This window comes from Plecotus auritus, assembly GCF_963455305.1.
Source record: "Plecotus auritus genome assembly, chromosome: 1".
NCBI classification, from domain to species: Eukaryota; Metazoa; Chordata; class Mammalia; order Chiroptera; family Vespertilionidae; genus Plecotus; species Plecotus auritus.
In genome coordinates, this window is record NC_137770.1 from 53,227,836 (window position 1) to 53,252,455 (window position 24,620).

General features: G+C 36.9%; 1 protein-coding gene across 4 annotated transcripts in view; it reads left to right on the forward strand.

Annotated features, from left to right (window-relative positions):
* VPS13C (vacuolar protein sorting 13 homolog C) overlaps positions 1-24,620 on the forward strand; it is a 202,931-nt gene that overhangs the window by 61,547 nt on the left and 116,764 nt on the right. For all 4 annotated transcript variants that reach the window (XM_080660478.1, XM_080660479.1, XM_080660480.1 and 1 more), the window contains 13 exons: positions 2,694-2,823; positions 3,960-4,054; positions 6,381-6,523; positions 7,597-7,789; positions 11,128-11,242; positions 11,832-11,968; positions 12,848-12,971; positions 16,625-16,742; positions 17,672-17,801; positions 18,874-18,952; positions 19,597-19,736; positions 22,092-22,245; positions 23,828-23,907. In XM_080660478.1, coding sequence (XP_080516604.1) covers positions 2,694-2,823; positions 3,960-4,054; positions 6,381-6,523; positions 7,597-7,789; positions 11,128-11,242; positions 11,832-11,968; positions 12,848-12,971; positions 16,625-16,742; positions 17,672-17,801; positions 18,874-18,952; positions 19,597-19,736; positions 22,092-22,245; positions 23,828-23,907 — 1,638 coding nt within the window. The remainder of the gene's footprint in view (positions 1-2,693; positions 2,824-3,959; positions 4,055-6,380; positions 6,524-7,596; positions 7,790-11,127; positions 11,243-11,831; positions 11,969-12,847; positions 12,972-16,624; positions 16,743-17,671; positions 17,802-18,873; positions 18,953-19,596; positions 19,737-22,091; positions 22,246-23,827; positions 23,908-24,620) is intronic.

Below are 24,620 nucleotides of genomic sequence, written 5' to 3' on the forward strand. Positions count from 1 at the left end.
TGTGGATATATGGAGTAGCAGTAGGATACGTGAATGTAGAGTTTAGAAGTCTGTGTTGGAGATACAAATTTAGCAGGGGTCAGCACACAGATAGCATTTAAAGCTATGACATTGGATGAAAGCACCTAAGTTAGAGTAGCTAGAAAAGAGCGGACTCTAAAGACCTGTAGCATTCTATTGTTTATAGGTCAGAGAGATGGGTACTAGTAAAGGTCACCATAGAGAAGTTGCCAGAGATATAGGTGGAAAGTTCTCTGAATGTAATATCCTCAAAACCAAGTGAAGAAAGAATTTCAAGGAAGAGGGAGGGATCAACTGTGACAGGTGCATCTGATTGGTCAACTGACCTGAGGACTGAGAATTCACCATTAGGTTTCCCAAATATGAGATGTTTTAGCTATTATTTCTTTTCTTTTCTTTTAATTTAATAAATCTTTATTGTTCAGATTATTACAATTGTTTCTCCTCCCCCCCCCCCACAGCTGCCTCTACCCGGTTCCCACCCCACCCTCTGCCCTTACCTCCCCGCCACTGTCCTCATCCATAGTTTTACGATTTTTGGCCAGTCTCTTCCCGTACCCCCCACACCCCTTTCCCCCTGAGAATTATCAATCCACTCCCTTTCTATGCCCCTGATTCTATTATATTCATCAGTTTATTCTGTTCATCAGATTTTTTATTCACTGGATTTTTAGATTCACTTGTTGATAGATATGTATTTGTTGTTCATAATTTTTCTCTTTACCTTTTCCTTCTTCTCCCTCTTCTTAAAGAATACCTTTCAGCATTTCATATAATACTGGTTTGGTGGTGATGAACTCCTTTAGCTTTTTCTTATCTGTGAAGCTCTTTATCTGACCTTCAATTCTGAATGATAACTTTGCTGGGTAGAGAAATCTTGGTTGTAGGTTCTTGCTCTTTATCACTTTGAATATTTCTTGCCACTTCCATCTGGCCTGCATAGTTTCTGTTGAGAAATCAGCTGACAATCGTATGGGTGCTCCCTTGTAGGTAACTAACTGTTTTTCTCTTGCTGCTTTTAATATTCTCTCTTTGTCTTTTGCTCTTGGCATTTTAATTATGATGTGTCTTGGTGTGGTCCTCTTTGGATTCCTTTTGTTTGGGGTGCTGTGCGCTTCCTGGACTTGTAAGTTTATTTCTTTCACCAGGTGGTGGAAGTTTTCTTCAAATCATTATTTCTTCAAATAGGTTTTCAATATCTTGCTCTCTCTCTTCTTCTGGCACCCCCATAATTCTGATGTTGGTACACTTGAAGTTGTCCCAGAGGCTCCTTACACTATCTTCATATTTTTGGATTTTTTTTTCTTTTTGCTTTTCCAGTTGGGTGTTTTTTGCTTCTTTGTTTTTCAAATCTTTGACTTGATCCTTGCATTCCTCTAGTCTGCTGTTGGGTCTCTGTATAATATTTTTTACTTCAGTCAGTGTATGTTTAATTTCTAGTTGTTCCTTTTTCATATCCTCGAGGGTCTCGTTAAATTTCTTGGCCTTTTCTAGGAAATTCTTGAAAAACCTTATAACTGTGGTTTTGAACTCTATATCCAGTCGTTTGTTTTGCTCCATTTCTTTTGTTTGTGATCTGTTTCTTTGTCTCCGCATTTTTGCTGCTTCCCTGAGTTGGTAGGGTGGCTTTGTGTGCTAGGTGTCCTATATGGTCCAGTGGGTCTGCCTCCCAGTTACCTGAGGTGGACACTCTTGGTGCACCCTTTTGTGGACTGTGTGTACAGCCTTGTTTTAGTTAAGTCTTCATTGTTGTTGGTGTCACTGGGAGGAACTGACCTCTCTGATAGTTTCAACATCTAGATTATCTGGTTATTGGCATCTGTTGATTATTCTTTTTCTTGATAATCGGTCATATTTTCCTAGGTTTTTGTTCGTTTTGTTTTGTTTTCATACATCAAGTAATTTTGATTATATTTATGGACATTGTGAATATTGTGTAGTCTCTGTGTCCTGTTATCCTCTGGAAACTGTTGATATTTTTTGTCTTAGCACATGCCTTCTATGGATAGTGGTTCAAATCTCAATTCATTTGTTTCAATTTTTGTATGTTGGTTTGTGTCTATTTTGCACATGAACAGTATAGGAGTTTGAGAGTTGTGCAGATGGTTTACTAGTATATCTCAGTTCAGGTCTCTGAACCTTTGCTACTTTCATTGCGGTCAGTTTCATACATAGAAAGCTTAGGTTAGACTGAGGTTTGTGCAGACTTATACCCAGATATCCCATTCTCTGGCTCTTCTCCCTCTAGGATTCTCCTCTGTATATTCTGGCTTTCATGGACTGCATTTACTCATCTTGTGGCCAGACTTTTGAATGTGGAAGCATTATCCTTTCAGTCCCAGTGGCTCCTTAACTTAAACATTTGGAAGATATATTGCTCAGAAATATGCTGTCCTAGTGGCTCGTTAATTTAAAAATTTGGGAGATATATCACTGGAATCCTTGACTATAATTCTTAACAAAATGCAATAAAATGCTATTGGTAGATGTGGAAAGCAAATTAATAGACTATATTAATCACATGTTGAACATTTCAGAAGGAACTTTTTTTTTGGACTATGGTTAACCTAATGTAGTGTTTAAAAAAGTTAAGCATTGTTTTTACCTGACTATATCTGAAAATGAAGAGGACATTTACTCTTTAATTAAATTTTTTAATTTTGATTTTTTAGGTGATTCGGTCTGGGCAGAAATTAAGGAACAAGTCTACTGAGACAGGCGAGAAACGTGGAGGCTGGTTTAGTGGGTTTTGGGGTAAGAAGGAATATAAGAAAAAAGATGAAGAATCTTTGATTCCTGAAAGTAAGTTCCCAGTCAAGTAATTTATTGTATGCTGATAAGACAAACTATATAAATTATATTTTAGTCAGTTAGTTGAATTTTATTTCATAACTAGAGGCCCAGTGCATGAAGTTCGTGCATTGGTAGGGTCCCTAGGCTTGGCTGGCTATCAGGGCTGATTGGGGCCTTCCAGCTGCCAGTGGGGGCCTTCCTTACAGCTGCCGGCCATGGCTTTCCTTCATTCCGCACCACCCCCTGGTGGTGAGCGCACATCATAGCGAGCGATCGACCTCCTGTTCTCCTGGTTGAACTCCTGAGAGGACACTTTGCATATTAGCCTTTTATATATATATATGTAGTAGAGGCCTGTTGCATGAAATTCGTGCACTTGGGGGGGGGTGCCCAGCCTGGCCTGTGCCCTCTCACAGTGCGGGAGCCCCATGATTGATCGCCCCAAAAGATCACCCCAAAGATGTAGGCCCTGCCCACCCATCTGGGGCTCTTTGATGGATTTCCCCAAAGAGGTACTCTGGAGCCGGGGGTACTCTGGAGCTGCGGGAACCCGGCGGAAGCCACAGTGAGTGGCTGCCGGGACCCACCCCCGCTGTGCATGCAGCCATCTTGTGATGGTGTGAGGGCATCACGGTGTGACGGCGTGAGGACCACTTAGGCTTTTATTAGTAAAATACATACTTTTGAAATTAAAGTAGCTCAATGTGGCAAACATATAAGCAGATACATTAGGCTGGCACATTTCTGTGTTTCAAATTAAAGCAAAACATTGATTATTATTTTTTTTTTTTGGAGAAAAATTGCGTGAAATTTAGAAAGTTGAAATTCAGAAATCACCACATTTAACATTCCTAATTATTTTTACATGGATATTTAATTAGAAGTTTCTCTTAGTTTTTAAAATACTTAGGGAATTCAAAATCCATATAGGAGGTCTGAATTTCCTTAATGGTCTCTCTGCTTTTTCTTGATCTAAAAGAGCAAAGACATGACATTTTAGTATATCAGAGGAAATCACCTGGCTGCTTTTGCTTTAGCATTTGTTTTTATTGATTTTAGGGCACTTGTTAGTTTGATTTGATTTTTTTTTATTGTACATGTAAAGCTGAAGCAATCGATTTTAAAATATTGTCTTTTCTTCGTAGCTATTGATGACCTTATGACTCCAGAGGAAAAAGATAAGTTCTTCACAGCTATTGGTTATAGTGAGAGCACCCATAACCTAACTTTACCCAAGCAGGTAATTATTTAGGTGGTCTAAGAGGTTTTTTGTTTCATTTTACAGTATTATCAAATTAATTTTTGTGAGTGGTATAAGATAGAGGTCCAGATTAATATCCAGTTTTTCTAGAACCATTTATTAAAGATACTATCTTTTCTCTATGAGTTTTCTTCTTAATTTTTTTTAATCCTCCCCTGAGGATATTTTTCCCATTGATTTTTAGAGAGAGTGGAATGGAGGTAGGAGAGAGAGAGAGAGAGAGAGAGAGAGCGAGAGCGAGCGCGCGCGATTGGTTGCCTTCTACACATGCCCCAACCAGGTTGCGGGCGGGGAGTTTGAACCTGCAACTTAGGTATGTGCCCTTCTCTGTATATATGAGTCTGCTTCTATTTTGTTTGTTAGCTTATTTTGTTCATTAGATTTCACATATAAGTGAAATCATATAGTATTTTTCTTTCTCTGACTGGCTTATTTCATTTAGCATAATAGTCTCTAGGTTCATCCATGTTGTCGCAAAAGATAAGATTTCGTTCTTTTTTATATATTCCATTGTGTAAATATACCACAGCTTTTTTATCCATTCATTTACTGATTTGAGCTGTTTCCAAATCTTGGCTATTATAAATAAAGCTGCAATGAATATAGGGGTGCATATATTCTCTCGAATCAGTGTTTTGGGTTTCTTTGGCTATATTCCCAGAAATGGATTTGCTGCATTATAAGGCAATTCCATTTTTAATTTTTTGAGGAAGCTCCATACTGTTTTCCACAGTGGCTGCATCAATCTGTATTCCCAATAGTGCACAAGGGTTCCCTTTTCTCCATATCCTCACCAACCCTTCTTGTTTGTTGGTTTATAAATAATAGTCATTCTGACTGGTGGTAGGTGATATCTCATTGTGGTTTTAATTTGATGATTAGTGACTTTGAGCATCTTTGCATATGCCTATTGGCCATTTGTTTGTCCTCTTTGGAGAAGTGTCTGTTCAGGTCTTTGCCCATATTTAAATTGTAGTGTTTGTTTTATTGGTGTTGAGTTTTATAAGTTTTTTATAAATTTTGGATATTAACCCCTTATCAGATGTATCGTTGGTGAATATGTTCTCCCATTCAGTGAACTGCCTTTTCATTTTGTTGATGGTTTCCTTTGTTGTGCAAAACTTTTTTAGTTTGATGAATTTATATTAGTTTATTTTTCTTTTGTTTCCCTGAACCAAGGAGATATATCAGAAAAAATATTACTACGAGAAATGTCTGAGATTTTAATGTCTATGCTTCTATTTTCATCCAGGATTTTTATGGTTTTGAGTCTTACATTAAGCCTTTAATCCATTCTGAGTTTATTCTTGTGTATGGTTTAGTTCTGTTAGTGTGTATGTGTGTGTGTGTGTGTGTATATATATGTGTGTGTGTGTGTGTATATATATATATATATATATATATATATATATATATGATTATGGATGCATAAATATTTACAATTGTTATATTTTCCTGATGGGTAGACCCCTTTATCATTACATAACAACTTTATCTCTTTGGACCATTTTTAACTTAAAGTCTATTTTTTTCTGATATAAGTATAGCTACCCCTATTTTTGTTTTGTTTTGTTACTGTTCGTTTGAAATATATTTTTCATCCTTTCACTCTTACTCTATGTGTGGTCTTAAAGCTAAAATGAGTCTCTTATAGATAGCATATTGTTGGATCTTATTTTTTTAAATTTATTCTGACTTTCTGTTTTGATTAGATAATTTAATCCATATACATTTAAAGTAATTATTAATAGGTAAGTACTTACTATTGCCATTTTGTTAATTGTTTTCTGACTATTTTGTAAATACTTTGTCCTTTGCTTCTTCTCTTGATATCATCCTGTGTGGTTTGATGAGAATCATCTCCCTGGTTCTCTGTCCTACCTCTAATCCTGACTTATCAATTTTTGGATCAGGATTTTTTTTTCAGTGTGTGATTAATTCTCCAAAGGCATCAAACAAATGTTCTTTATATTTTGTCTAGTTTTTGAGCCCAAGGATTAATCTGAATTAGTTTGCTTTAGTGAAAGCTGCTGAATTAAATTCTTATGCCACAAAATGTTTTATCGTTCTATTTTTATTACCTTTAAGAGAAATTAGTTTTGAATTTTGTAAGTGTCCTATTTGAGCAAATGATTTGTATTGAATTTTCCAATGTATACATATTTTTTATAGTGAGTGTATTGATACAGAAACCTACCATAATGTTTTATATATCACTATAACTCAGCAAACTTAAATGGGTAAATTACTAAGTAAAGTAATAATTACTTAATCTTTAACTAACAATATTCATTCTTTTGTTTAGTATGTTGCTTATATAATGACACTGAAATTAGTAAGCACGTCTATTACAATAAGAGAAAACAAAAATATTCCAGAAATACTAAAAATTCAGATAATTGGCCTGGGGACCAAAGTATCTCAGCGACCAGGAGCACAAGCACTTAAGTAAGTTTTAAAAAATTTATTTGAATTTTTATTTTATTTTTATTTTGTATGACTTTAGGCCCCAAAGATGTAGTGTTATTTGCCATTAAAAACTGATTAATAGTCATCCTTCTCTGATTTTATTTTGTGGGTGTGTTTGTGTCACGATAGTCATTTTATATTTCAGTTTGTTTTGTTACGAACTTATATGACAAACTCATCATTTGTTCTACTCCTCTTTCCTTTATAAATATTTATTGGATACTATTTGTAGATGTGATACTATGAAGGCTATAGGAACAATAAATTTCTATTTTCAAGAACTTTATGCTGTAGTTGATAAGAGAGGATATTTAAAAAGTTACTTTAAGATCTGTTTAGCATATTAGAGAGTTCATAAGTGAGAAGGTACTATAAAATTAATACCTTATTGTTAATGCTATACAAGTTCAGTTGTAGAAGAGAAACTTAGCCTAGGACAGTGGTTGGCAAACTGTGGCTTGTGAGCCACATGCGGCTCTTTGGCCCCTTGAGTGTGGCTCTTCCACAAAATACCACGGCCTGGGCGAGTCTATTTTGAAGAAGTGGTGTTAGAAGAAGTTGTAAGTTTAAAAAATTTGGCTCTCAAAAGAAATTTCAATTGTTGTACTGTTGATATTTGGCTCTGTTGACTAATGAGTTTGCCGACCACTGGCCTAGGAGAATTGGGACTTAAACTAGTTGAATGGAAAGGACTAGAAGCAGGGATGCGGTAGGAGAGTGTTCAGGGTGGCATAAAGTAGGGATATGAGTCTCATGAGTAGTGAGAATAGCTTGTATTCATGCTGCAATTATGGAAACTTCTTCTGTGTGTGTGTGTGTGTGTGTGTGTGTGTTTTAACGTGGATGACAAGGAAAATAAAGAAAGAAAAAAGCCTACCGTAGGCTGTGAGGGTTATTGAATGCTAGGTTGAGAAGTTTGGATTTCAACTCTGAGTAATGGCTCAGGGTCATGGCTCTCAGTGGAGTTGTTTTAAAGGGAAATTTGTGTTTTAAACCATTATATTACAAATAATTGTGTTTCTATCACTTCTTTTTTCTTCATTGGATTGTAGGGTGGAAGCAAAATTAGAACACTGGTATATAACAGGTCTGAAACAGCAGGATACTGTACCATCCCTTGTGGCTTCAATTGGTGATACTGCATCATCTTTGCTTAAAATTGAATTTGAAACCAATCCAGAGAATAGTACTGCTGACCAGACTCTCGTTGTTCAGTCTCAGCCTGTGGAGGTCATCTATGATGCTGTAAGTACAAAGAGAAAGTGAATCTTCTATCTTACATGTTTGAAATATGGTTTTCTTATTTTCTCTCTTTCATATTTAACATTTATTTACTTAGCACTATTTTCTTATTCTAAAAGCAGTACATGTTTTTCAGTTAATTTTGAATTTTTTTATGTGCTATAGATTTTTTTTCTACCATAAGGTGTATTTATGCTTATGTCAATTAAAAAAAAATTGAATCCACTATTTATAAAGGCTGTGTTCATTGTACTCCCAGTCGTTACATGCTTACTACTCCAGTTTATCTTTGCTTATTCTTCTTTCCCCTCAATGTTTGGAACCAACTTAAAGAGCTTTAGAAATTATTGAAAGAATTTTTTTTAAAAATAAATCTTCATTGGTGAGATTATTACAATTGTTCCTCTTTTTTTCCCCCCATAGATCCCCTCCACCCGGTTCCCACCCCACCCTCTGCCCTTCCCCCCCCCCCCACTGTCCCATCCATAGGTGTACAATTTTTGTCCAGTCTCTTCCCGCACCCCCCACACCCCTTCCCCCCCGAGAATTGTCAGTCCACTCCCTTTCTATGCCCCTGATTCTATTATATTCACCAGTTTATTCTGTTCTTCAGATTTTTTATTCCCTTGATTTTTAGATTTACTTGTTGATAGATATGTATTTGTTGTTCATAATTTTTCTCTTTACCTTTTTCTTCTTTTTCCTCTTCTTAAAGAATACCTTTCAGCATTTCATATAATACTGGTTTGGTGGTGATGAACTCCTTTAGCTTTTTCTTATCTGTGAAGCTCTTTATTTGACCTTCAATTCTGAATGATAGCTTTGCTGAGTAGAGAAATCTTGGTTGTAGGTTCTTGCTCTTTATCACTTTGAATATTTCTTGCCACTCCCGTCTGGCCTGCATAGTTTCTGTTGAGAAATCAGCTGACAATCGTATGGGTGCTCCCTTGTAGGTAACTGTTTTTCTCTTGCTGCTTTTAATATTCTCTCTTTGTCTTTTGCTCTTGGCATTTTAATTATGATGTGTCTTGGTGTGGTCCTCTTTGGATTCCTTTTGTTTGGGGTGCTGTGCACTTCCTGGACTTGTAAGTTTATTTCTTTCACCAGGTGGTGGAAGTTTTCTTCAAATCATTATTTCTTCAAATAGGTTTTCAATATCTTGCTCTCTCTCTTCTTCTGGCACCCCCATAATTCTGATGTTGGTACACTTGAAGTTGTCCCAGAGGCTCCTTACACTATCTTCATATTTTTGGATTCTTTTTTCTTTTCCAGTTGTGTGTTTTTTGCTTCTTTGTATTTCCAATCTTTGACTTGATTCTTGTGATCCTCTAGTCTGCTTTTGGATCTCTGTATATTATTCTTTATTTCAGTCCATGTATGCTTAATTTCTAGTTGGTCCTTTTCCTATCCTTGAGGGTCTCACTAAATTTATTGGCCTTTTCTAGGAAATTCTTGAAAAACCTTATAACTGTGGTTTTGAACTCTATATCCAGTCGTTTGCTTTCCTCCATTTCTTTCATTTGTGACCTGTTTCTTTGTCTCTGCATTTTGGCTGCTTCCCTGAGTTGATAGGGTAGCTTTGTGTGCTAGGTGTCCTATAGGGCCCAGTGGCTCAGCCTCCCCAGTTACCTGAGGTGGACTCTCTTGGTGAACCCCTTTGTGGGCTGTGTGCACAGTCTTGTTGTAATTAAGCCCTGATTATTGTTGGTATCACTGGGAGAAATTGACCTCCATGCCAATTGTCTGTGAGGATCAGCTATGTCTAAGATGGGAGAACTTCTGTGCTGGAGACACTCTTAAGAGGCAAGACTTGCTTCAGTGGGGCTTTGGTGCTCACTGAGTCTGCCCCCTGAGTGTGTCCCTTATGGATCTGAGGAGTTGTAATCTGGATGGTACTACTCTGACATCTGGGTACACTGGCTCTGGGATCCCCAAGGAGGTGCTAATTTAGTCTTTGCCTGAGACCACCCAGCAGGAGCTATGGAGAGATCTGCAGATTCCTCTTCTTTGTTTGGGTTTTGGAGGTGCCCAGATGAGGCCCATCTGTGAAGCAATGAAAGCTGCTGTGGGGCCTTGGGCCTTCTTTTGAATGTTCTGGGTCTCTCTGACTCAGCTTCAGTTTGTTAGGTAAGTTTAGATTTCAAAGGACCACGCCATTCATATGCAAAAGCCTCATGGGGTGGAGTCTCAGGGCGGAGCAAACAGCAATAGCTTCCCTCAGCCCTACCCTAAGAGGCCCCCGGGTCTCAGTGTCCCTTGGTAATCGCTGCAAGCACCTCTGAGAGAAAGCCACCCTCGAGTTCCGCCTGCTGCCAGACAGTCCAGTTTCTCCCCGTATGAGTTGGGTCCCCAGTGTCTCGCCTGGAACTGGAGTTCAGAGCAGTCAGGAGCTTGTGTCTCCCTGCAGATTGAAAAAGCCAGCCGCGTATTCATTTGCCAGCCCACTCAGCGCGTGCGCCTCCGTACCTCTGCCTTTACTTCCGCAGCTCCTCTGAATCTCAGTGTGCTTTTCTCTTCCCTTCTAGTTTTAGAATTTCCACTCATTCAGCCTTCCTGTGGTTCTGGATGATGTCCGTTTTGTCTGTTAGTTGTAGTTTTGAAGTTGTGCGAGGCAGCAAGTTCAGGTGTTTACCTATGTCGTCATCTTGGTTTCTCCTCAATAATTGAAAGAATTTAATATGTTGTTCACATGGGAAAAAAACTCACATTTAGATATTGTTGAAAGTGCTGGATCAAGTTCTGTATCAATATCTTCATCTTTTATTGAGACTCTCTTAACTCATCTCAAGCTAGCCAACAGGATGTGTATAGTTCACCCCTCATTGCGTCCCTTCAGGTTGGCTCCACCCTGTTGTTTAGATCCCTGACTTATTTTTACTTTATAGTTTAGAAGTGGATTCACATCGTGGGTACATTCACATTGTTGTACCTCCAGTCTCCAGAACTCACTCTGTTTTGCAAAATGTCTAATTTTTTACTTTCAAGTTTTGGATATAAGTAAGGACTCAACAGATTCCTTATTTCCTCTTCAAAGTGTAGGGGAATTCATTTTCAATATAAAGAAGTGGAGTTTTACCTTCTGTCTAATTAGGGCTAAAACTAAAGACACTATAAAATATATTTAAGGTTACTTTAATGATATGCACACATTTGTTGCCTCTTCAGTAAGCTTGCTTGCGCTATTCCCTTTTTTAGGTTCTCTTTCACTCTAGAGGGAAAACTATCTTTGGAGGTATCTCCTCAGTTTAAAGCCCAGTTATTTAGAATTAAACCAAAACTTAAAAATTTATAATGTGGAAAGTATAGTGTATAATTTCTTTATATTTAAAATTGTTTTACAGAAAACCATTAATGCAGTGGTTGAATTCTTTCAGTCAAATAAGGGATTAGATCTTGAGCAAATAACATCAGCTACATTGATGAAGCTGGAAGAAATTAAAGAGAGAACAGCTACAGGTAAAGAATTTGCCTGTCTGCATAAGCATCAACTAAACATTCAAAATTTGTGTATTCTAATGTAAATTTTATATTGAAAATAGTATAGGTTGCTTTTTTTTCTTTGTCTTAAATTCAGGCTATATTCTGCAGTGGAGTAGCATTGTGTGTACGTGGTTTACCCAAAGTCAAATATGCCAGCTAGACTAGGTGAGGAAGAGAATAATATTGGGCACAGGTGATTCTGTGTGCCATTACCTTTAAGAACCTGAGTTTGAGGTAGAACACATCCCTCTGGATCAATTCTTAAAAAAAACTGTGATACAGAAGATACATACTTTCGTACAACATTATCTCTGAACTGAAGCTTACTACTTTATCTGTTTACTTAATTAAAGAAATAATGAATTATTCTCTTGAAAAAGCACTAGCTATGTTGGGTTTACTGTACTGTGTGAAGATAAGATTGATTGTTTCCCATTGACAATTCTACTTTACTTTCTAAATTGAAAATCCTTCATAATATTTTCCAACTGATATTCTTGTTGTTAGTAATTTGATTACACATTTCAACTCGACCCTCTGACCTTTCATTTTTTTCTTTTTTTAGGACTTACACATATTATTGAAACTCGAAAAGTCCTTGATTTAAAGATAAATCTGAAGCCTTCTTATCTCATAGTTCCACACACAGGCTTCTACCATAGAAAGTCAGATCTTCTCATTTTAGATTTTGGTACATTTCAGGTAGGTACACAGGCATTTCTGTCTGCCCATTTTTGCTTAGCTTGGTACCTAGCTATGTGATAGTGTGCTTTCCCCCACTCAAATTTACTTAAACCTAGACTTATTTCTTCTTAGCATTTTGTCAAGCCAGCTTAGCTTACTATTTTATATATATTTTATGGCTATTAAAGAAGCAAAGAAAAACCTAAAATTGTAATAGTAGATGACTTGACCTTGAGGACTGGATTACTGTTGTCTTTTTCTACTTGGAGAGAAGCACTAGTAGTTTTCAAGCACTCCTATGTTTCCAGAGTTTAATTTCACAGTGTTATTTGTTAATTTTTTTATTTTGACAATAGGCAACGATACACATATGAATATATGTTTGATAGAATAAGAGAACTTAAGGTTTTGTTTGGCTATTGAAGCTTGTAGAAATCCAAGCCTCTGAGAAAATGTGAAGATTTAAAAATATATAGTCCTTCTTTAAAAGATGGAAAAGGAAGTAGAGATTGGAGCTGAATTCTAATGGACTAGTTATTCTACATATGTAGTGGGGAGAAGAAGGAATAAAACCTGCTCTTTCATTGTGGCAGTAACTCCTGAGAGCCAGGAAGAGTTGTATGTATAGACAGGTTATTTGAGATAGACAGCTATGTAATTACTAGCTAGTTAGTGTAGATGTGCTGAGTAATGTATTATTCAAACATATTAGAGATATATGCTGAAATATTACATTTCTAATAAAATATTTGCAAATAATTATCAGAAAACTAAGCAAAATGTGAATTTATTAAGGGCAATGTTTTCATTTTAGTTAGTTTTAAGAAAACCCAACTGAAGTATATTGATTTATGTACTTTTCTGTTAAAAAATTGAAGTTTTTCCCCTCCATTTTAGCTTAACAGTAAAGATCAAGGTTTGCAGAAGACTGGTAATTCATCTCTGGAGGAAATAATGGATAAGGCATATGACAAGTTTGATGTTGAAATAAAAAGTGTACAACTACTCTTTGCAAGAGCAGGTAATAGTTTGCTCAGTTTTTAGGATCTTGAAATTATATTGACTAGCTTTTTTAAATATATGTGTACTAGAGGCCCGGTGCATGAAATTCGTGCACGGGGGAGGGGGGTATCCCTCAGCCCAACCTGCACCCTCTCCAATCTGGGATCCCTCTCACAATTCAGGACTCCTGGCTCCCAACTGCTTGCTTGCCTGCCTGCCTTCCTGATTGCCCCTAACTGCTACTGCCTGCCAGCCTGATCACCTCCTAACCACTCCCCTGCCAGCCTGATTGATGCCTAACTGCTCCCCTGCCATCCTGTTTGCCCCTAACTGCCCTCCCCTGCAGGCCTGGTCACCCCTAACTGCCCTCCCCTGCAGGCCTGGTTCCCCCCTACTGCTCTCCCCTGCAAGCCTGGGTCCCCCCGAATTGCCCTTCCCTGCAGGCCTGGTCGTCCCCAACTTCCCTCCTGTGCCGGCCTGGTCACCCCTAACTGCCCTCCCCAGCAGGCTTGATCACCCCCAACTGCCCTCCCTTGCAGTCCTGGTCCCTCCCAACTGCTCTCCCCTGCTGGCCTGATCGCCAACAACTGCCCTCCCTTGCAGTCCTGGTCCCTCCAAACTGCCCTCCCCTGCTGGCCAGCTTGTGGAGGCCATCTTGTGTCCACATGGGGGCAGCCATCTTTGATCACATGGGGGCAGCCATCTTTTGTGTTGGAGTGATGGTCAATTTGCATATTACTCTTTTATTAGATAGGATAGAGGCCTGGTGCACGGGTGGGGGCCAGCTGGTTTGCCCTGAAGGGTGTTCCGGATCAGGGTGGAGGTTCCCTTGGGGCGTGGGGTGGCCTGGTTGAAGGGCCTGTGGTGGTTTGCAGGCCGGCCACGCCCACTGGCGACCCAAGCAGAGGCCCTGGTATCTGGGATTTATTTATCTTATATATGAAACTTTGTAGCCCTGAGCGGAGGCCAAGGCAGGCCAGGGTTGCGGAAGCTTGGCTTCCTCCATTGCCAGGGGCAACTCACGCCTCCTGCTCTCTCCAGCTCCGTGGCTGCCGCCATTTTTGTTGGGATTTATTTATCTTCTATAATTGAAACTTTGTAGCTTTGAGTGGAGGCCTGGCCTGGCCAGGTTGTGCGGAAAGCTTGGCTTCCTCCATTGCCGGGGAAACCCAAGCCTCCTGCTCGCTCCATGGCCGCAGCTATCTTGGTTGGGTTAATTTGCATACCCACTCCTGATTGGCTGGTGGGCGTGGCTTGTGGGTGTAGTGGAGTGATGGTTAATTTGCATAGTACTCTTTTATTAGATAGGATGTGTGCATGTAAATCAACTTATATCATTTTGAACACATATCCTGTTGGTTTCTTTTTTTTTATATATATATATTTTATTGATATTTTACAGAGAGGAAGGGAGAGGGATAGAGAGCTAGAAACATCGATGAGAGAGAAACATCGATCAGCTGCCTCCTGCACACCTCCCACTGGGGATGTGCCCGCAACCAAGGTACATGCCCTTGACCAGAATCGTACCTGGGACCCTTCAGTCCGCAGGCCGACGCTCCATCCACTGAGCCAAACCGGTTTCGGCTCCTGTTGGTTTCTTAACAAACCAAACAAGAAAGCCCATTATTGCAAATCCTTCTCACAGTTACAAATAAAGATGAAAAATTTGGCTATTTATCTTAGGGTATGGTACTTACCACCATTTTAATCTATGTATAGTCATTACCTATTTTTTTGTGTGTGTGTAATATGACTGTGAACCTGCCCAAAACACAAAATAGAAGTTGCTATTGGCTCAATTCCTCTGTCTCAGTGTTTTTGGGATGTTTCAATGATGTTTTTCCCTTGCTGCCTTTATTTTTAAATATTTTACTGTATTAGATTTGTTTTTATTTCAGTAGTATTACATCTTTTACTTTTGTAGATATCTGAGAAGTATGGATATTGTCTTAAAACCTAAAAGTAATTAATTTATTTTCCAAAAGCTTTTGTATTTTTTACTGCTTAAGTAAAGATTGCTGGTTCTCTATACTTCTTTAGTTTCTAGAAGTAATAAATATTTGCCAAATATTCTAGAGTATATCACTTTGTAGTAGGTCATTGAAGGAAAAGATAGTCTTTGTGTGTAGAATGTATACTTCTAGTGTAATAAGATTTATTAAAATGTAAATATATAATGCTCTACTTAGTTTTTATATATTAGGATTCTGTTAATCCCTTAAAGCAGTGGTTCTCAACCTTTCTAATGCCGCGACCCTTTAATACAGTTCCTCATGTTGTGGTGGCCCCCAACCATAAAATTATTTTTGTTGCTACTTCATAACTGTAATTTTGCTACTGTGAATGAATCGTAATGTAAATATCTGTTTTTTCCGATGGTCTTAGGCTCTACAACAGTGGTTCTCAACCTCTGGGTTGAGAACAGTTATGAAGTAGCAACGAAAATAATTTTATGGTTGAGGGTCACCACAACATGAGGAACTGTATTAAAGGGTCGTAGTATTAGAAAGGTTGAGAACCACTGCCTTAAAGGGAAGTACCTACACAGACCATTAATTTGCCTTTTCTGTTGTATGTACTTTATAATGATTGCTTGAATTATAAGTGATAAAAGATTTTAGTCATTGCCATCTGTTAAGATATGTGTAGGATTCTGTTAGTCATTGAAAAGTCTGTTTTTGGGACTTTCCTATTTCAAGAAAAATAACTGTTGTACTTTTTTGTCATGAAAACTCATTTTTGCTTTAGAATTGTGTGCTAAACTAGTGTAATAGTACTTAGGAATCACAGAAGCCTCTTTTTCTGTCTTTTATTTTTCTATTTTTTTTTCTTAACTGCAACAACCCCTCTGATCTCTAATTTTGTAATTAAGGCAATACATTTCTGAGCTTTTCCTGTTGGTTTTAAAATGACAGCTGTTTTATAAACATTTTCCAAAGAAATATTTTGAATTATTTTTATATCACAGTCCTATCAATCTCTATTTTAAAAATATAGGTTATTTAACTTATATGCTAAAAGCTGTAAATTAGATATCTAAGAAGTATGGATATAGTCTTATCCATGCTAAAAGACATCCATTGAATATGTTTATTAACTATTTTTAATAAGTTAGAGCAGTGGTCAGCCAACTCATTAGTCAACAGAGCCAAATATCAACAGTACAATGATTGAAATTTCTTTTGAGAGCCAAATTTTTAAAACTTAAACTTCTTCTAACGCCACTTCTTCAAAATAGACTCACCCAGGCCATGGTATTTTGTGGAAGAGCCACACTCAAGGGGCCAAAGAGCCGCATGTGGCTCACGAGCCGCAGTTTGCCGACCACTGAGTTAGAATTTTTTTTCACAGATTCAGTAGGTTTTGACGTGTAAAGCTATCTTGTGATCTAAAAAATACTTAGCCCTGGCTGGTTTAGCTCAGTGTATAGAGCGTCGGCCTATGGACTGAAGGCTCCCAGGTTTGATTCTGGTCAGGGGCACATCGGGTTGCGGGCTCGATCCCTAGTAGGGGGCGTGTAGGAGGCAGCCAATCAATGATTCTGTCTCATCATTAATGTTTCTATCTCTCTCTTTCTCTCCCTTACTCTCTGAAATCAATTAAAAATATATATAAATTTAAAAATATTTAATGAATTTAAAAAGTCATTAATAAAAAATTTTTTTTAAGAGGAAAACTGGAAAAAGTGTCGATTTCATCATCCATCAACTCTGCATATTTTGCAACCCATGGATATTCATGTTGAGTTGGCCAAGGCAATGGTAGAAAAAGACATTAGAATGGCCAGGTAATGTATGAGTTTCTTTTATATTATAAAATCAACAAGATGAAATATATCTGTATCAGTGTCTGGATTTTAATGAAGAAAAGCTAGATTTCTGAAGAAGAGAAAAAATGATTATTTTATAGCAGTAATATATTTTTAAGAAAATATTTGTTTGATTTATATGTCACCTCTCTTTACTTTCTATATAAGTTAGTTATCCCTGTTTTTGAATGGATTGAATCCAAGGTCCAATATTGATGAAATAAAATCTTGAAAAATTAAAGTTTCTTTTGATTATGAAACTATAAAAAATCTTGAGAAATATCTAAGGAGATGAAAAGTAAGAACTAAATTTTGAATTTAAGTAGATAATTATGAAATATATATGCTGCCTTCTTAAAAACAGTATAATTATTGACATTCGGTAAGCTGTGTCTATTTGAAGTATACAATTCAATAGGTTTTTGACTTGTAAAGCTATGAAACCATCACCACAGTCATAATGAGCACATCCATCATACCCCAGTGTCCTTGTGCCCCTTTGTATTTCCTCCTTCCTCCTTTCCTAACTTCCCTGGACAACATTGATCTGTTTCCTGACACTATAGATTTGTCAAAATTGTCCAGAAGTTTGTATAGCTAGGACCATACGGTTTCAACTCTTTTGTTTAGCTTTTTTCATTTATCATAATTAATTAGAGATTCATTCATGTTGTGTGTATCATTATCAGATAGATGTTAAACCAGCCTTGCATTATTGGATAAACCTCATTTGGTAATGATTATTTCTTTAAAATATTGTTAGATTTGGTTTGCTAAAATTTTGTTATGACATTTTACGTCTTATTGGTAACTTTGACCCTACAGTGTAGTTTCTTCTCCAATCCTTTCCCCCACCCTATTATAGAGAAGCTGAATCTTAAAACCGTATTGTTGACTTGCATTTTTAGATTTAAAGTATCAGGAGGGCTTCCTTTGATGCATGTGAGAATTTCTGACCAGAAGATGAAAAATGTGCTGTGTTTGATTAACAGTATACCCTTGCCACAGAAATCATCTGTACAGTCTCCTGAGAGACAGGTGAATGGATATAATAAAATGCTAAATCTCTTTACCTTTGTATTTATGATGAGTTCTTTTTTAGTGTTCTGTGAGCAGTTTTATTTTTAAATATTTTTTAGGGTCAGTTTCATTTATTTGGTGCACTTTTGAGGTTTAATGTTGTTGAATCTATACAGAACTGCATATGACATTGAATAAATAACAGTTGTAGCCTAGTTTCACTACTGTTTTAGAGTGGTGGTAGAAAATCAGTTTTAGGCAATGAAGGGAGCAAAAATACATACGTGAAAGGAAAAATGTCTTTCAAATTTATGAAATACCTTCTATAATAATAAAAGCGTAATATGCTAATTAGACCGGACAACTGAACAACCTTCCAGATGTCCTTCCAGATGACCTGGACAAAGCCGGGGCTGTAAGGGCCGAGGCAGCCGCCACAGCTGCTAGGGCCAAAGCAAGCTGTTGCGGCTGCGAGGGCCGAGCACCTTGCACAAATTTCGTGCATTGGGCCTATAGTGTTTTAAATAAAACTAGATATAGAAATTTTTATATTGTTGCAAAATAAAATGATTGGTGTAAAATTTACTTAAAATTTCTAGATGACTGATTGTAATTGATCTTTACAACTGAATATAACTGTTGGATTTTCACTTACTTTGAAACAAAATTTGAGAGAGCCAACTAATGCTTATACCTTTTCTAGGAACCTATAATAAAGATACAGTTTATCATATGTAATAAAGAGCTAATATGCTAGTTAAACCAGACAGCTGAACAACCTTCCGGATGTCTTGTGGATGACCTTTCAGATGAAGCCAGGGCTGTGAGGGCCGGCTGAGGCAGCCTGGGCTGCGAGGGCCGAGCCCCTTGCACAGATTTCGTGCATCGGGCCTCTAGTATTATAATATATAGCAACTAATGACACACAATGATAAATAGACTCATCTACTAGAGTTATACGTTGTTCTGCCCTTGTAATTGCAGGTAGTAGTCTTAATAATTAGTACTATTACTTTTTCAGTATTTCATTTCTGTATATTTAATCCTGCTAGATTAGTATATTAAGGAAACTTTTTATATTATTTGCTAGGTATCCTCAATTCCTGTTATTTCAGATAGGACAAAAGACCTGCTTGGTACATCACTGTTGCTAGATGGAGTGGAATCAGGTAAGAAAGTAATATGTTTATTAAACCAAGTATATAGAGAGAACATTTTCAGAAAATAAAGAATTTTGAAAGTATTATAGTAATTTACTGGTTTTAGTTCTAGTTGTGCTACTAACTACAGTGTGTTTTGAGTTCCTTTTTTTAAAGCCCAAGTTTCTTCATTTGAGTGAAAGGATTTTTGTGAATGAAAATGCTTTGGATTTTAAATAAGCTCTTTTTTTTTTTTTTTTGCAACAATCACTACCCGATTCTTTTGTTTAGCTCTAGCCTAACTGATCTCTTTTAATTTTGAAATAAAATATAAGCTTCAAGAGGACAAGGATCATGCCTGTCCTTGTTACTCTGGTGTCCTTAGTGACTGGTACAGACTGATGATAGATGATACCCAGTAAATATTTTATTGAAAGTTGAATGAGTAGACTACAGTGAAAAACATAGGGCAGTTTGATTTTGTTTATACTTATTATTTTTGCCAGGTTGAGTCACTTTGTGAGACCTAGAAAAACATTGAAACTATATTCTTACTCTGAATATGAAGATTATATCTAATAAATGAATTTAATTTTTGAGAGATTTAAATTTGAGTGTTTTATGCAGCCCTCAATGGACATTCTCTCAAGTCAAATGAATGTCTTCTTCCTTAGAGTCTGATGATGAGTATTTTGATGCTGAAGATGGAGACATACAGACTGGTAAAAGTACGAAAGGATCAGAACGAAAAAAAGTTGCAGAGGCCCCAAATGAGGAGCTCATTAATCTTCTACTAAAGTTTGAAATTAAAGAGGTATGCATATTTATTTTGTCTATAAACAAATGTGTTCTTATTATCACTATCCTTGTAAACTGTCCAATACGAGACCTAAACATTAAGTATATATAAAATGTGGTACTCTATTTTTCCTTGTGTGCCCGCCCCCCATCCCCCATATACAGTTCCAAGAAAATGAATTTTTTTTTGTAAAATCTGATATAAGAGTGATCTATAGTATATCTGATTATTCTGAAAAAGCTCAATACTCTTAATTAGGATTTTCTTTTCTTTAGAAAATTTCTGTGACGTTTATTTAAAATTTTCCCCCCTCTAATTCTCACCTAAGGGTGCTTTTTATTGATTTGAGAAAGAGGAAGGAGCGAGGGTTGGGGGAGGAGAGAGAGAGAGAGAGAGAAAAACATTGATGTCTGAGAGAAACCTGGATCGGTTGCCTTCTCTATGCGCTCCAGCTGAACCAGGGCCAGAATAATCCTTTTAAACTGAAAGTCAGATTATGTCACTGCTCACCTACTGGCTTCCCATGTCACTCAGAGCAAAGGGCTTTTATGGAATTCTTTTCACTCTACTCCAGCTATATTTCATTAATTCCTGCAGTAAGTATTTATCAAGTGCCATCATGTACCAGGCATTGTTTTAGGTACTGGAGCTTAAGTAGTGAGCAAAGTTCTTGTCTCATATTGCTTACAATTGTCTTTTAGTCTCCCTTACTTATACCAAAGCACATTCTTTGTGCTTACTGTTTCCTTTGCCTGGAATACTCTTCCTGCATAACTTGATGCTTCACTTCCTTTAGATATTTACTCAAATGCCATCATATTGGAAAGGTCTGACCCCCCCAGTACAAGATAGCAACCTTCATTTTTCTCCACTCTCCCTAGAATGTAGGCTAAATGAAGACAAGAACCTTGTCTGTCCAGGTCACTTCAATGTCTTCAGTGGCTGGCACAACTTCATACATGGTAGATGATGGCCAATAAATATTTTATTAACTATTGAATGAATGAACTAAAGTGATAATCAGAATCCTTTAAGAAAAAAAAATAGTAGTACTGTTTGAAATATTTTTCTCAATTTGACTTTTTTTTTGCCATTTTGAAGTTTTAAATGTTTCTGTAGTGAAATTTATTGAATTTTGTGTTTAGATCCTACTTTTAATGTATGTATAGAAAATTATTCTCCATTGCAAAAAATACCCATGATTTTATATTTAATGACATCAATGCTTTCATTTAAATCATCGATATATCTCAAATTTATTTTTGTATGTCAGTTCTGTATTGAATATTTTTACCATAGATTCTGTTTTTCAGGTGACATTCTTCCTGGTTTTTCTTAAGTATATAATTTTATTACTGCTAATAATACTGATTTTTGCTTTTTTTCAGCATTTATAGTGTTTCAGTTATTATTGCTGCCTCACAGGTTATCCCAAAATGTAGTAGGTCGAAACAGCTATTTTACTTTGCTTACAGTTTTGTGGTTTAGGAATTCGGAAGGGTACAGCTTAGTAATTTTTGTGTATAGTCTTTCACATACTTGTAGTCACATTTGACTGATGTTATAGAGACCTGAAGTGTCAGAGGGGCTCAGAGGTAGCTCACTGATGAGGCTGGCCATTGATACTGGCTGCTGGCTAGGCTCTCACCTAGGACTGCTGACTGAAATACCTACCTACTCATTGACTCCCGCACATGGCAAGAGTAGTTGAACTTTTTGCATGGCAACTAGCTTCCCTCAGGATGAGCATTCACAGTGGAAGTTTCATACCTTTTTTGACATTGGAAGTCATTATAGTATTATTTCCTCTGTACTCTATGATTAAGGCAAATAACAAGCCTGCCCAAATGTAAAGGGACAAAGACCCTCCATCTCTTGTTGGAGTGTCAAAGAACTTGCATGTTTTAAAAATTGCCACATATATATTTTATTTTTCAACTGCTAAATAAGTTGAACAATAGTATAATAGTGAATTTCCAGAATAAATTTGGAATAGTAATATAATAGTGAACATCCTTATGTTACTTTTTATTTTAGTGAGAATGTTTCTTGTATCACTAAATATGATTTCTTTTTTGAGATACAGGTTTAAGAAAGTCATATTATGGAAGAATCCATACATTCTATTTTTACTAAATTTAAAAATATAAATCAATAGATATAAAATTTCATCATGATTTCATATAGATATAGTTATAATTCTCAATAATAGAATTTTGATGGTAATTTCCAATCATAGTAAATAAGTTAATGGTAGTAGACAAGTGTGAGAAAAATTTTACGCTTCTCATTGATGATATGTGCAAAGAAGAATTTTGTTTACTTTTTTAGTATGATTCAGACTACTTAACCTTTCATTGATTCTTTTAGGTGATTTTGGAATTTACCAAACAACAGAAAGAAGAAGATACAATTCTAGTATTTAATGTTACTCAGTTAGGAACAGAGGCTACAGTGAGAACATTTGATTTAACTGCGGTATCTTACCTAAAGAAAATCAGCTTGGATTATTATGAAATTCAAGGTAATAGACATAAAAGTGGAAACAATAGCTAACTTTTCTGTGTCTGAAATACTTTCATTTATATAACAATGTTTATAATAAAAAATAGCTAACACTTTTTTCAAATAATAACCCATTTAATTCTTATAACAATGCTATGAGAAAGGCAGTGTTACTGTCTCCAGGTTGCATATGAGGAAACTAAAGCAAAAGTTGTTTATGTAATTCATCCAAGGTCATTCATCCTAGTTAATGACTGAACCCCTGAAATCTGGCCCTCGGGTCTGGATTCTTAACTACTATGATCTACTACCTCGGAGAGTCCATGTACTAGTAAATCTCCTTTATATGGGAGTATTATTTCCATTTTACAAACAAAGAAAGGTTAAATAGTTTACTTACTCAAGATCATGCATCTTTTGAATGGCCAAACCTAAAATTTATTTCTGGGTTTATAATATTGAAGTCCTTGTTCTTTCTACTGAATAGGGAAGAAGCACCACGTTATAAAAACAAAAATGGTGGAACGTAAAATTTTTTCTTTCAGAAGTGCTTATAGTTTATTTTAGTGTACATCTTGTGTGCTCATGAGATATATAAGGAATGAAAGAATGGGTGAACCCACTTAAATTAAAATTACCTAATATTTTAGTCAAATAAAATACCTACTTTTTATTTTTTTCACAAACAGTTGAAACTAAAATAAATCTCAGTTTACAGGGAAAGAGGGGTTATATGTTAGTAAGTTTCTGTAAGCACTGTTAAGATGGAGTTTATATTACTATTTTAAGGGAAACAAATACAAATAATAAATTTGCTAGGCTATTTTTTCCTTTAAAGAAAGTTATTTCTTGGGAAAATTCTGAAATGTCTCAGAAACAGGAGTTATAGAACTACAAATAATAAAAAAAAGATGGATTTAGTAATGGATAAATGACTTCTCCCTCCACAGCTTCTTGAGGCAGTTCTTTGGTACATCTGCTTAAGGATATAGAAGACATGTGGTAGTACCTGTTGTTTTTAAATTCAAAGAAATTTAACATTTCCACTCCAATAAAAGAAATATTTTTCTATGTAAGCCTTCTCTTGGTCTAAACAAAGAAAAACTATTTACATTATTTAATAAGAATGAGATATTTGTTCAAAGAATTTTATAATTCAGCAGGATACTACATACATTTCTAGTGCAACCTCCTTGTTATATAGTTGAGAAAACTGAAGTTAAATAGCTTTTGATAAAGGAGATGAACTAGAATTCACATTTTCTGATTCTTAGAACTGTAGTCTTTCTACTGTCTTACAAATGCATATATGGCCTTAAAATAACTAGAGAAATTTTGGTTTTTTTAAAATACAGGTATAAAATCAAAGAAAATAAATATGCATGTTTTTATGTTAGTTGGATGAGAAGGGTAGGGTAAGGATTTGGATTAATTTATTTCTTCATCAGTGATAATTTTAGCATTTAATAACCATGTAAATATGGGCAGATAAGCTTTTAAAAATTAATTTTTTTAAAAAAGAATAAGACACACATCTAGAAAATTCTAAACTTAAAAGAGAGCAATTTATTTGAAACACTTTTTCTTTTTCTTTAATCTAGGATCCAAAAAAAAGCCACTTCACTTGATTAGCTCTTCTGACAAACCTGGATTAGATCTTTTAAAAGTGGAGTATATTAAGGTATGATCCATATCATTCTATATAATAAAGAGGAAATATGCAAATTGACCATCATGCCCTTGCACAAGATGGCCGCCCCCATTTAGTCACAAGATGGCCACCACAAGATGGATGGCAGGGGAGGGCAGTTGTGGGTGATCAGGCCAGCAGGGGAGGGCAGTTAGGGGCGACCGGGCTGTCAGGGGAGGTCAGTTGGGGATGTTTGGGTTGGTAGGGGAGGGCAGTTGCGGGCGACCAGGCTGGCAGGGGAGGGCAGTGGGGGTGACCGGGCCGGGGAGGGCCGTTGGGGGTGACCAGGCCGTCAGGGGAGGTCAGTTGGGGATGTTTGGGTCGGCAGGGGAGGGCAGTTGGGGGCAATCAGGCCAGCGAGGGAGCAGGCATGCAGGGGAGTGGTTAGGGGATGATCAGGATGGCAGGCAGAAGCGGTTAGGGGCAATCAGGCAGGCAGCCAGGCAAGCGGTTGGGAGCCAGCAGTCCTGGATTGTGAGAGGGATGTCTGACTGCCGGTTTAGGCTCGATCCCACAGGGCAGTTAGGGGTGACCAGGCCTATAGGGCAGGGCCGTTAGGATCTTGTGGGATCGGGCCTAAACCAACAGTCGGACATCACCTGAGGGGTCCCATATGGAGAGGGTGCAGGCTGGGCTGAGGGACATCATCCCCCTAGTGCATGAGTTTCGTGCACTGGGCCTCTAGTCCTATCTAAAAAAGAGGG